Source organism: Arvicanthis niloticus, chromosome 3 (genome assembly GCF_011762505.2).
Source record: "Arvicanthis niloticus isolate mArvNil1 chromosome 3, mArvNil1.pat.X, whole genome shotgun sequence".
NCBI classification, from domain to species: Eukaryota; Metazoa; Chordata; class Mammalia; order Rodentia; family Muridae; genus Arvicanthis; species Arvicanthis niloticus.
In genome coordinates this window covers 67,743,155-67,757,227 of record NC_047660.1, presented here as the reverse complement: position 1 = coordinate 67,757,227, position 14,073 = coordinate 67,743,155, and the positions used below count along the sequence as shown (strand labels likewise).

Below are 14,073 nucleotides of genomic sequence, written 5' to 3'. Positions count from 1 at the left end.
TTCTGATTGAGCATTACCAAACTTATAAAGCCTTTGATTAACATTTTTTTTTAAATGTATAAAAGCAAAAAGGAAAAGGGGGCATGAGATAGGGGTTTTCTAGGGAGGGGAAATGGGGAAAGGGGATGGCATCTGAAATGTAAATAAAATATAAAAAATAAATAAAAAAGAAAAAAAAAGAACCTTAAGAGACCACCTGCAGTAGATAGGCATGGTCCCCAGTGGAGGGATGGGGCTACCCATCCATCTAAAAATTATTAACCCAGAATTGTCCCTGTCTAGAAGAAAGGCAGGGATAAAAATGGAGCAATGGCTGAAGGAAAGGCCATCTAGAGACTGCCCCACCTGGGGATTCATTCTATCTGCAGACACTAAACCCTGCCTGACACTATTTCTTATGCCAAGATGTGTTTGCAGACAGGAGCCTGGTATGGCCGTCCTCTGAAAGGCTATGTCAGCACCTAAGACAGATGCAAATACTCACTGTCACCCATTGGACTGAGTTTTGGGACCTCAATGATAGAGTTAGGGGAAGGACTGAAGGAGCTGAAGGGGATTGCAACCCCATAGGAAGAACAACAGTATCAATTAGCTGGACCCCTCAGAGCTCCCAGGCACTACACCACCAACCAAAAAGTGTACATAGGCCAGTCCATGGCTCCCACTACATATGTTGCAGAGGACTGCCTCATCTGGCATCAGTGGGAGGGGAGGCTATTGGTCTGAAGGAGGCTTGATAACCCGGAGAAAGGTGAGGCGGGAGCTGGCAGGTGGGTAGGGAAGCACCCTCTTAGAAGCAAAGAGGGGCAGGATGGAGTGGGGAGTTCATGGAAGACAGACCAAGAAGGAGGATAACATTTGAAATGTTAATAAATGAAATGATTAATAAATAAAAAAGAAAGAAAAAAGAAAGTATGTAGCATCTGGAAGGAATTAGAGGATGAAGAAGAGTATGATTAAAATATATTGCCTAAAATTCCCAAAGAATAAAACCTGAAGGGACAAGAACAGGAGTAAAATGTTCTATATGCATGTATATACTACAATATATGCAATATAATTATGCATATATGTGTATAACATATGTATATGTACCTATAATACATACATATGTTATATATACGTATATTATAAATGTTTAGAATGCTATGATTTAATGTATGTTTATATTATGTCTACAAAAACTTATCATCAATGAAAGGAGAAAATAAAAAAGGGAAGATAGGAACTATCATTTTATTTAAACAATAGAAATAACAGCAAAATCAAATGTAAAATAAAGGTAAAGAGATCTGCTTACCCATCCCCAATGATGATATTTCCATTGGGATGAGGGTGTTCCATGTCTGTAGTTCATTGGTTTTTGGTTTGTTTGTTTTTGTTTTTGGGGTTTTGTTTGTTTTCCTTTTCAAACTATTCTCTTCCACTGAAAGCAAACCTGTTTGGCTTTCCTTGTTGACCCTACTTTGGTTTTGCTACACAAAAAGGATGTGGTTTCTGGACTGGGCTGTGTTCTATTATTCTGTGTGACCCCTCTGTCTGCAGCTACTACTAAACTTTACCATCAGCAAGCTGGATGTCTAGCAGTCTCTGTTAGACTCTGGCAACTTTAGGCATTTACTACCATTTCTCTTTCTTCATGAAAGCTAGTTGTTAGTATTCCGTCTAAAGTCCACCTCCACAGTTACCTGGCAACAGCCAGGTATGCTTCTCCCACAGCTTTCTGGCAACAGCCAGGTAGGCCTGGTCCACTATAAAAGAGGCTGCTTGCCCCCTCCTCTCTCTCTTAATCTCTTACTCTTACCCTCTTACTCTCTTGCCTTTCTGTCCCCTCCCCCCTTCTCTTCCTCTCTTTCCTCATGGTCGTGGTCGGCCTCTACTTCTCTTCTTCCTCTCTTCTTCCATCTTCTTCCCCCTACCTTTGCCCTATCTTCTGAATAAACCTCCCCTACTTGAAATCCTGTGGTCTGAAGTGTTCTGTTCTGAACTGCGGTCACACTTATAACAACTAACACTAGTTACTCTCATTGCAACTTAGGACTCAAACAGGACATCTGGTTCTTCGTAAAAGATTTCCCCTTTAGCCAGAAGTTTTTTGGGCATTATGGCTAGTTGGCTATGAGCCGTGGGGATATCCACACAAGATTTGCCCTTCAAATGTGGTCAGTTTATTCACATAGACATTTATTACATCACACTAATACAAACGTTAAACAGACATCACTTCAAGCATAGAAAACGTCACTGTGAGGTTCCACTGGGGAATTTTCTTCAGTGAGGATCCTTTAGAAGTTTGAAGCTTCAACACGTACCTGCCATGAAATCCTTCAGCTGTGACAGGTTGGGAAAATGGCACTGGTGGAGGTCCAGATGGTATTTCAGAGCATTGGCCAGCAGCTAGAGCTGACAGAGAGGCATGTGCAAGCCTACTGACAGTGTCAGAATTTCAGCAGTCACTGATGCCAGGGCTACTCATAGAGGCCAAACACAGGCTGTCTTCCTAGATGATCAGGATCTCAGGAGCAGTACATCATGATCCTAGAGACCATTTCAGAAGTTCACGTTTTATATCAACTCATTGAGCATTAGCTGGCTTCTATGCATCTATGATGCTTTGCAGTCTCATACATGCTTAAGAAACTCAGTGGTAAATGACACCGTTCTTACTACTGCTTAGAGACTGAATCCACTGTTTATTTAGGAAACAATGTGATAAAATCACCCTCTGCAGCTTCTATTTCAGAGGTTTAAATGTTACTGTAACACTGAAAGGCATCTTGCATGCTGACTCCTCATGTTGATAGACAAAGGGAGGTAATAGTCAGTTTTCTTTATACATGAGGAATTTCACAGATATCCACTGTACAGTCATTTTCATTCTCAGTTATGGAATCTATGGTACTCAATCCTGTTATTGACTCCCACTGGAAAGCCATGTCCTGACAATTTATGATTCTGAGGGATTTGGGCATATGCATTTAAGTTTGAGAATTCTCCACATAAGCCCTGAATATTGACAATATCCCTTCCAAAACACCTCATGTTTTCATAATTTTAATTTTTTACTATCATATAATTACATCATTTCTCCTTTCCCTTTTCTTCCTCCAAGTCATCCTCTTTTTTTTTTTTTTTTTTTTTTAATTCCTGGGTGTTTTTTTTTTTTTTTTTTTTTTTGGGTCTACATTTTTAGTTTCTTCTTGTTGATATTTAAATTTACTCTGAACATTATTTTACCATTTCTAATTTGACGATTCTTCTTTTTGTCTAAGTTTTAAATAACAGTACAACAAAAAGTATATTTAATTTATTACCAGGAAAATTACATTTTGTACTGTGGGCATTTCAGTGATGTTTCAACAAATGAGGAATATTTTATATTACAAAAAGCAGTTTATTTAAAAGATTCCTTGAACAAATACATAGTATATGAAATAATTATTGGAAATATCACTAAAACATTCACTAAAGTAGTGTAAATAAATCAGATTACTGGATTGTAGCATGTAATTACAACAAAGAGAACATAACAAAAATTTATTCATTTATAACACAATTTCAACTACAATTATGCAGTTCTTTTGCTAACCTAAACATGATCTCTGCTTATGTAAACACCATCAATGTCTTTACTGTTAATTTAAAAATTGACTTAAAATCTTAAACACAATAGCTTACACTTTTACCCTAAATTTGTTTACTTGTTCATTTATTATGTTTAATGAAAAACCATGAAGTTGAAAAGCAGGATATCCCTCTTAAAATTTAGACTAAACTGAAAAGTTAGAGATGTGTTACTCTTAATTCGCATCTTATATATAATGCTCTAATTTATATATAATTTGTGGTACTTTTCATTTGCTTGATAATTTCAATAAATAAAAACAACTAAATATGTGTAAGTATTTATTTGCTTCATATCCTACCTTTGGTGGTTACACCTGGGAAATACATTTGATACAATTTTTAAAAATACTATTTAGTAAATTTCAAATAAAGTAAATTACTCAGTGATTGTTATTATTTTTAAATGATCTTTTGCAATGTATGGTAAACATTACTACAATATTTCCAACTTCTAATATTTACAATTTAAATCACTGTCAGTGGAGTGATAGCAAAAATGATAATGTTTAAAACACTTAACAATACTTACTCGCATATAAGACATACTTATTAAATTAACAGTTTACTCCTAAACAGAAACTTATTTTCTCAAATATTAAAAAGAAATAATTCTTTAATGACAAGGTAAGGCAATGCAATAATTTAGAGTTAAACCAGGCATCGGTGGGACATGCATTTAATCCCAGCACTTGGAAAACAGAGGAACATGGATGTCTGTGAATTCATGGCCAGCTTGGTCCACAGAGGGAATTCTAAGACAGCCAGGACTACACAGAGAAACCATGTCTTGAAACTGCCACCCCCCCACCCAAATAAATAAATAAATAAATAAATAAATAAATAATAGTTTAGTGTTACAAATTACTCTTAATGAATTTGATTATTACCATGAGCTACCCTTCTTAATTGAATTTTCTAGTGTTAACTTCCAAGGACCCGCTGAAACACAAATCATCATCTTTGCAACTCATCTCATAACATTGTCTGATTTTCAGGATTGCTGCACTAGCCTACAGATCATCACTGTCAGAAAGAGGCATCAAAACAGCGCTGTTGTGATTGATGGTGGCTGATGTAGTAGGAGATAGGAGGAGACAATGATGCTCCTTAGCTGATGTGGTTGGGGGAGAAACCACACTCACATGCATTCTCTACACTTTATCTACCTTTTCATATTTACATGTACTAGGACTTCTCTAATTCCAGACATTATAAATTGGTTTAAATGTGAAGTATAAATGGCACAGGTATGTGGAAAATGATGGTTTGGAGACAGCAATGCTGAATTCCTAAGAATCATAGAAACCCTGCTCATTTATCATACTTTAGGTGGTATCTTGAGTTTCTATGTGTACATAAGTGGCGTCATTACCCTTAATTACTTAATCTTTCTTTAAGCTGCACATATTATTTGTTCCTCTTTTCAATTAACCTGATTATTCAACATTCCAACTAATTTTAAATAATAAATCCTACTATTAAGGAGTAAATCCTGTTACATTTTTTATACTATTTTTTCCTGGGAGCATTTACTTCCATTAACTGTCTTTTAAAGTTTCAAATGTACTTTTTATACATGCATAACACAGGTTTGCTATTTCATGAAACCTGTTATACTTAATAATGAAGAATTTAAAACTATAAAGAACGAGAAGGAGTTTCTGTACCGAAATTTAAGAACTTATTTCTCAGTTTCCTCATGGCTAAATTTACTTCATGATTTCTCAAAGTATATATTACTGGGTTCAAAATGGGAGTGAATATGGTATAAAATACAGACAGGATCTTTTCTATCACAAAGCTGTTTTGTGGCCACATATAGATAAAGACACATGGCCCAAAGAACATGAAGACAACAATGAAATGGGCTGTGCAGGTTGAAAGAGCCTTAGATGATCCTTTGGAAGAATGGTGCTTGATAGTAACCAGCACAATAACATATGAATTAAATAACAGAATGAAGCAAGACAATGCAATAATGCCACTTGTTGAAATCATAAAGAGACCAAGAACATAAGTATCCACACAAGACAGCTGGAACACCACAGGAAGGTCACAAAAAAAGCTATCTATCGTATTGGGGCCACAGAATGGTAATGTGAGGGCAAATATTACCTGGCTCATTGAATGCATGATTCCCACAACCCATGAGAACACCACAAAGATAATACACACCTGGGGACTAATGATTGAGGCATAGTGCAGGGGTTTACAAATTGCAATATATCTGTCAAAAGACATGGCCATTAGTAAAATAATCTCAGTACCAGTGAAGAGGTGGAGAAAGAATATCTGGGCAATGCATCCATCAAAAGAGATTGTTTTGTGATCAGTTAGATAATCTATGATCATCTTGGGAGTGGCAAAGGAAGCAAGAGACATATCAATAACAGAAAGGTTGGTAAGCAAGAAATACATAGCAGAGTGTAGGTGGGAGTCAGATATGACGATGACAACTATGATGCTATTACTCACCATTGTTGCCACATAAAAGAGTGAAAATACTATGAAGAAAAATATCTGTAGTTCCCAGGAATTAGAGAGTCCCAGCAAAATAAATTCAGTAACAACAGACTTATTAGCTGCATTCATCATCTGGATTCATAGGTAGAAGCCGCTTCATATAGTATATTATCCTTTTTCTATATCTTATCAAATATGTTGACTCAAGAGAAGATTATACATTAGTGTGAAACAGTCTTTAAATACCTGTACTGAAAACATCACTCTTTTCTTGCAGCAAATATGAGTCAAATGCAAATAATGTAAACAGAACTACCATTCATTTGTCCATCTGTTCATCTAAATAATAATGATGATAGCTAATGTTTTGTATGAACTTCTTTCATGCTGACAATGAAACTTATTTAGAGAAACACACACTTGGATACACGTATACAGTGAGTCATTGTAAATATAGTCATAAAGATATCCTTATTGAAAAATCAAATAAAATATATCACACATAAGTTATCTTAAGTAACACAACAGTTCTTTGTAGAACAGCTGTAGAAAAGTCATAAATATCCAAAGAACTGTTGACCTATTTATAAATATGAGTTTCTTTGCTGAATCTCAGCAGATACACTGAGAAAACTAGCTTTACTGGTACTGATGGAAAGGCTATCCTATTTACAATGGGGCATGGATGTCCAGTGGAAGGACGTTACCCTTTATAATCAATGGAAATGAATTAGCTTCTTTTTCTCCTCAATTTCACTCTTACTAGAATATGAGTTTGTTCTTGCAAAAAAACCATGCAAGTGGATAATTGAAAATTATGTTTTGCTCTTAAAAGATAAATAGCATGTATTTTTGTAGGGAAGTATTTGAAAAATATCTCCGTTGTCAATTTTCTGTTTGAATGCTCCTATGGTATATGCCAACATAATAAGTTGTTTTATTGATAGACTGGAAACAAACCAGCAACTAAGTCTGTCAGAAGAGGTCTCTTATAAAATATTACTTACTAGATCTATGGCAGAATACTGCCTTTCCAATTATGGAGAACTAAGTATGTTCTTTCTGAGATTTCCCAGGAGGCAATTTTAAACACAAATGAGTGACCTTGCTGAACCATTAGTTGTTTAGGAGCTGTAGATTAAACAAATATTGTGCAGAACTGGAAATTTACCAAAAAAAAAAAAAAATTATCTTGCAAAGGGATTCATTAAAGAAACAAAGAAAGACACCATTAGCAAGCTCACAAAGAGAATTCAAGAATCTTATGGGACTTTTCAAAGGCTATTTTTACCTGGACCTAAGTGGTTTGGGTAGTGGGAGAATGAAAATTGGAAAAATCATCATTTCAAAAGGCAAGTAGCAAGCAAAGTAATAACACCCCCTGGTTATTTAACCCTGTATGGAAACAAAATCAAGAACATTTACTTCTGCTTTAAGTAACTGTGGGCTCTTCGGGGATTTTGAAGATCAATAAATAAAATAATTGGGAAAGTGCAATGAAACGTATCCTGTATGAAACTATTTTCCAGGGATCATGAAGAAAACGGATCTCACACAAAAGACAAATGTCTTGTAATGTCCTAACTATTATTAAATTGTAGGAATTGTTCAGACAATCTAAAGCAGCAACTTATGTATCGATTCACCCAAATAATTATCAGAAAGAATTAATTAAGTAAGTATAATAGGTAGTTTTGACTAAGGTATTAATATGAATGTGACCATCAATAAATTGAGACTTTTAAGTAACTATTGTTCTGAATAATATCACTTATCCAGTGGAAGTCTTTGCAGTAGACTGAATTTATTAAAATAAAAATTGGCAGGCTTTGAAGATGTCAGTTAATTAAAAGTTGTTATGGAAAAATAAAGACAGATATCAAGAATTCATTTAAATTTGGTCATATTGGCACATACTTGTTTATTTGCAATTCCACTGTTGGAAAGACAGAGACAGGAGGGTCCCTGAGACTCCCCCAGCCAATCTAGCTGAAATGGTTAACTACATGTTTGATGAGAAACCCTACCTCAAAAACTATGTAGTAAAGTGATCAAGGATGACTTTAATGTTGCCTTCTGCCTGACTTCCATAAATATATATGCTTATACACATAAAAGTGTCCACATGCATAGAACACATGCATATTAATAAATGAACAAACATAAAAGTCAAAATAAAATTTGGCTACTTTTCTGTATGTGGCCCCATCATTAGGGATTCTATTGTGCCTTGAAAGAGCACAACTCTGCTATATTTACTAAATGTTTAGACACATGGCTTAGTTTGTTCCACATACTTTGAACAGAAGTGACAACTGTGTTGACAGTTTATCTCTTCAGAACTATTCTTTTATCTCTTTGGTCTCAGGGCAAGTAGAATAAATATAAATAAAGAAGGGAGGTCATTATGTTCATCAGACTTTAGGTAAAGAGAAATTCAGTTAAATTTATATGGAAGTGAAAAGAACTTACAATTACTGAAACAATATTTTAGAACAAATTTTCTATACTCATCCTTTCTACTTTGAACACTTAATAAAAAAAAAAAAAAACAAAGTACTCAATATACTTATTATTTCCTAATATCATACAAGCTGATAAGTAGAACAGAGTAAAGGGTAAAAAAAAATACACATTTAAGAAGTTGATTTTAGGTTTCTTCCGGTCTGGGCCCAAGCACTGAGCAGATCCCAGGTGGCAGCTCTGCCCCCAATCTCATAGAACCCAGAGGAAGCAGGCCTCCCAGGAGCTTTAACCCAGGCAGTATCTTAGGTAAGGAGACACCAACACCCACCCCAAACAGGGAGTAACTGGGACCCACTAGGTACCAGGAAGTCACTCCTGGCCTAGAACACTGGTTCCTTCCTGTCTGTGCCAGAGCACTGAGCAGATCTTGGGCCCCAGCTCTAACCCTAGTAGTAACACCCACCCCACACAGTTCTGATACAACCAAGATAATAGGAAAGACAGGCTCCAGTCAGAGACAGGGCAGGTAGCACTAAGGAGATCCAGATGGCAAAAGGCAAGAACAAAAACATAAGCATCAGCAACCCAGGGTACTTGGCATCATTAGAACCTAGTTCTTCCACACAAGAAAGTCCGGAATACCTCATATCACTAGAAAAGCAAGATTCAGATTTAAAATTACTTCTAATGATAATGATAGAGGACTTTAAGACAGATATAAATAATTCCCTCAAAGAAATACAGGAGAATACAGGTAAACAGGTAGAAGCACTTAAAGAGGAAACACAAAAAATCCCTTAAAGAATTACAAGAGAACACAACCAAATAGGTTAAGGAATTGAACAAAACTATCCAGGACATAAAAATGGAAGTAGAAACAATAAAGAAATCACAAAGGGAGACTAACCTGGAGATAGAAAACCTAGGAAAGAAATCAGGAGTCATAGATGCAAGCATCACCAACAGAATACAAAAGATAGAAGAGAGAATCTCAAGTTCAGAAGATACCATAGAAAATATTGACACAACTGTTAAAGAAAATGCAAAATGCAAAAAGTTCTTAACATAAAACATCCAGGAAATCCAGGACACAATGAGAAGACCAAACCTAAGGATAACAGGTATAGATGAGAGTGAAGATTCCCAACTTAAAGGGTCAATATATATCTTCAACAAAATTATAGAAGAAAACTTCTCTAATCTAAAGAACAAGATGCCCATAAACATACAAGAAGCCTATAGAATGCCAAATAGACTAGACTTCTTAACTGTTTTAGCACTTTCTTCAATTTCATGGTTGAGATTACAAGTACACATTTTTGGAGGTCTTCAATTTTGTTCCACTGGTTACGTGTCTGTTTTGTGCCTGTACCATACTGTTTTTATTACTATGACTATAAATTATATAAGCTCTAAAATGGTAATCACTTAGCATTATATTTTTTGTTTAGAATTATATTGGTTATCTGGGATCTTTCCTGGATCTGTATGAATTGCATGATAGATTTTCTTTGTGTAAAGAATGAAATGAGATTTTTAGTGGTATTATATTGAATATGTAAACAGATTTTTATTGAGTGTTACTTTCATCATATTATTATATCTACTCACCCATAAGCATAGGATACCCTTTCTAGTCCCTTTCTCTTTATCTTTTTTCTCATATATTTACAGTTTTCATTGTAAAGTTCTTGGTTAGGTTTATTTCTAAGTTTATTAAGGTTAAGTAGTTTTAATATCATAAAAATTATTCCTATTACATAATTATATATTACATCATTGTACAGTATTTTATAATATATTAATTATATCATCTATCATACTATATGATATATTTTAATATTTGAATATATTTTATATAACAATACATTATATATAAATTATTATGTAAGTTACCCCTAGATATTTTATTATCCTTCAGGTTATAATAAATGAGTATCTTTTCTGAAAACCTTCTCTGTAATTTTTGATTGGTGTTAATTTGTGCAAGTTGATTCTGTTTCCTGCCATACTGCTGAATCTATAGATCCTTTCTACATGGTTTCTCATAGAATATTTGGGATCTGTAATACATAGTAACATGGTTTTTAAAAATAGATGTAGTTTGAGTTCTTTCTCCACTTGTATCCATTTTATTTCCTTTTCTGGCCTTATTACTCCAACTACAGTTTGGAGCACTATATTGAAAAGAAATTGAGACAGTAGGTATCTGAGTTCTTTTTTGACTAAAGTGGATATTGACAAAGTTTTTTTTTTATTTAGGGTGATGATATGTGTTGGCTTCTCATATAAAGTTTTTATTATGTTGACGTATGCTCCCTCTGCTACTATATTATTTAGGCTTTTAATGAAACAGCACATTGGATTTGGACAAAGGCATTTTCGGCATCTGTTGAGATGATCATATAATTTTTGTGTTTAAGTTTTTATGCAGTTTATTTTATTTACTGACTTGCATATATTTAATCTTCCCTTCATTTCAGGTATAAAGTCAACTTGGTCACGGTGGATAATCTTTTTGATGCATGTCTGCATTCTGTTGGAAAGTATTTTATTAATTTTTTAATTTATGTTCTTTGAAACTAGAAGCCTGTAGTTTTCTCTTTTGTTATTCCTTTACATAGTTTTGATATTAGAGTAATACTGGTTTTACAGAAGAAGTTTGGGGGTCTTCCTTCTGTTTCTGTTTTCTTTTGTTGTTGTTGGGGTTTTGTTGTTATTTTTTTCAAATCATATATATGATTTTTTCAAATCATAGTATTTACAGTGATTGTAACCCATACTTACAGATATTTACATTGTGCTATTATACTGAATGAGAGATATGAGTAATCCAAGTGACATCTATGGAGTTTTATTGATGTTGTAAATTTAGTATTGTTATACTTGCAAAGTTCCCATTTAATGATAGAAAGTATATTTCACTCTTGAAGGATTGTAACCCTAAAAACAATGTCAAATCCGTATCATTTGGTTTGACATGAGCTATTAGTTTCTAATGTGACACACCCAAATGATGCTCTGCACTGCTTTATGACTTACTTTTCAATATATTACTTTATGATTAAACACTTTATACATTATTTGTGCATATTCAATGATATATATAATATTGGGATGTTATTAATAAACATCTTTCTATCTCTGAAGAATTGAGTTGGAATTTTGATGGGGATTTCATTAAATCTGTAGATTGCTCTTGGCAAGATGACCATTTTTACTATATTAATCCTGCCATGAGCATGAGAGATCTTTTCATCTCTAAGATCTTCTTTGATTTCTGTCTTCAAGGACCTGAAATTCTTGTCATTCAGATCTGTCACTTGCTTGGTTAGATTCACACCGAGGTATTTTATATTATTTGTAACTATTGTGAAGGGTGTCATTTCACTAATTTTTTTAGCCTGTTTATTGTTTCAGTAGAGGAAGGCTACTGATTTGTTTAAGTTAATTTTATATCCAGCCACTTTGCTGAAGTTGTTTACCAGGTTTAGGAGTTTTCTGGTGGAAGTTTTGGGGTCACTTAAGTATACTATCATTATCATCCTAGAATAGTGATATTTTGACTTCTTCCTTTCCAATTTGTATCCCTTTGATCTCCTTTTGTTGTCTAATTGCTCTGACAAGGACTTCCAGTACTATATTGAATAGGTAGGGAGAGAGTGGGCAGCCTTGTCTAGTCCCTGATTTTAGTGGGATTGCTCCAAGTTTCCATTTAGTTTGATGTTGGCTACTGGTTTGCTGTATATTGCTTTTACTATGTTTAGGTATGGCCTTTGAATATTGCTTTTACTATGTTTAGGTATGGCCTTTGAATTTCTTTTTTTTTTTTTCCAAGGCTTTAACCATGAAGGGATGCTGAATTTTGTCAAATGCTCTCTCAGCATCTAGTGAGATGATCCTGTGGGTTTTTCTTTTCTTTTCTTTCTTTCTTTTTTTTTTTTTTTTTTTTTTTGACTTTGTTTATATAGTGGATTAAGTTGATGTATTTCTACATATTGACCCATCCCTGCATTCCTGGGATAAAGCCTACTTGATCATACTGGAAGATTGTCTGCCTTTATATATTGACTTTTTTCCCTTACTGCTTTTAATATTCTTTCTTTGTTTTTTTGCATTTGGTGTTTTGATTATTATGTGATGAGAGGAATTTCTTTTCTGGTCGAATCTATTTGGAGTTCTGTAGACTTCTTGTATGTTCATAGGTATCTCTTTCTTTAAATTAGGAAAGTTTTTTTCTATAATTTTGTTGAATTTATTTATTGGCCCTTTAAGTTGGGAATCTTTGCTCTCTTCTATACCTATTATCCTTAGGTTTGGTCTTCTCATTGTGTCCTGAGTTTCTTAGCTATTTTGGGTTAGGAGCTTTTTGCATATTGCATTTTCTTTGACAGTTTTGTCAATGTTTTCTATGGTATCTTCAGCATCTTCTCTTCTATCTCTTATATTCTGTTGGTGATGCTCACGTCTGTGACTCCTGATCTCTTTCCCAAGTTTTCTATCTCCAGGGTAGTCTCCCTTTGTGATTTCTTTATTGTTTCTACTTCCATTTTTATGTCCTGGATGGTTTTGTTCAATTCCTTCACCTGTTCAGTTGTGTTTTCTTGTAAATCTTTTAGAAATTTTTGTGTTTTCTCTTTAAGTGCTTCTACCTGTTTGCCTGTGTTCTCCTGTACTTCTTTAAGGGAGTTATTTATATCTGTCTTAAAGTCCTCTACCATCAACATAAGAAGTGATTTTAAATCTGAATCTTGCTTTGCCAGTGTCATGGGGGTATTCAGGACTTGCTATAGTGGAAGAACTCGGTTCTGATGATAGAAAGTAACCTTGGTTTCTGTTGCTCATGTTCTTGTGTTTGCCTTTTGCCATCTTGTTATCTCTAGTGCTAGGTGCACTCACTGTCTCTGACTGGATCCACTCTCTCCTTTTATCTTGGTTGTGTCAGAACTTCTCAGATCCTTTGATCCTTTGATCATGAGATCCTGGGTGTAAGAGCTCCTAGGATTCAGGCTGCTTCTGGGATCCTGAAATCCTGGTGTGACCAAGCTCCTGAGATCCTGTGATCCTATGATCCTATGTTCCTGGGTGTGTTAGAGCTCCTGTGAGTCCAGCCTCTTCTGGGTATTCTGGGATTAAGTGCAAAGCTGGTGCCCTAGGTCTGCTCAGGGCACCAGCTCAGACCAGAAGGTGCTTGTTTCTGTTTTCTTAAGGAGCCTTATATCTTTTAAGTTAAAATTCTTCTATAAGTCCATCTGGCCTTGACTCTTTTGATCTGGAAGTCTTTTTAACTACTAGTTTAATCTCTTCATTTGATATGTATCTGCTTAGGTTTGTGTCTTCTTCCTGGTTTAATTTTGACTGAATCTTGAATCTCAGCTTTTCATCATCATGAAGTACAAGTTTTTAAAATATTCTCTTATATTTTGAATTTCTTTGTTTTCTGTTGTACTATTTTCTTCAATTCTGATTATTTTATTTTAGATGCTTTCCTTTCTTTCTTTTTTCTTTTTGGTTTTT

General features: G+C 34.6%; 1 protein-coding gene across 1 annotated transcript; it reads right to left on the bottom strand.

Annotated features, from left to right (window-relative positions):
- Positions 1-1,217: 1,217 nt before the first annotated feature.
- LOC117706235 (olfactory receptor 4K2) lies at positions 1,218-7,119 on the bottom strand. Its single transcript, XM_076931115.1, has one exon. The coding sequence runs from the start codon at positions 6,220-6,222 to the stop codon at positions 5,266-5,268; it is 957 nt and encodes a 318-aa protein (XP_076787230.1). The 5' UTR covers positions 6,223-7,119; the 3' UTR covers positions 1,218-5,265.
- Positions 7,120-14,073: the final 6,954 nt, after the last annotated feature.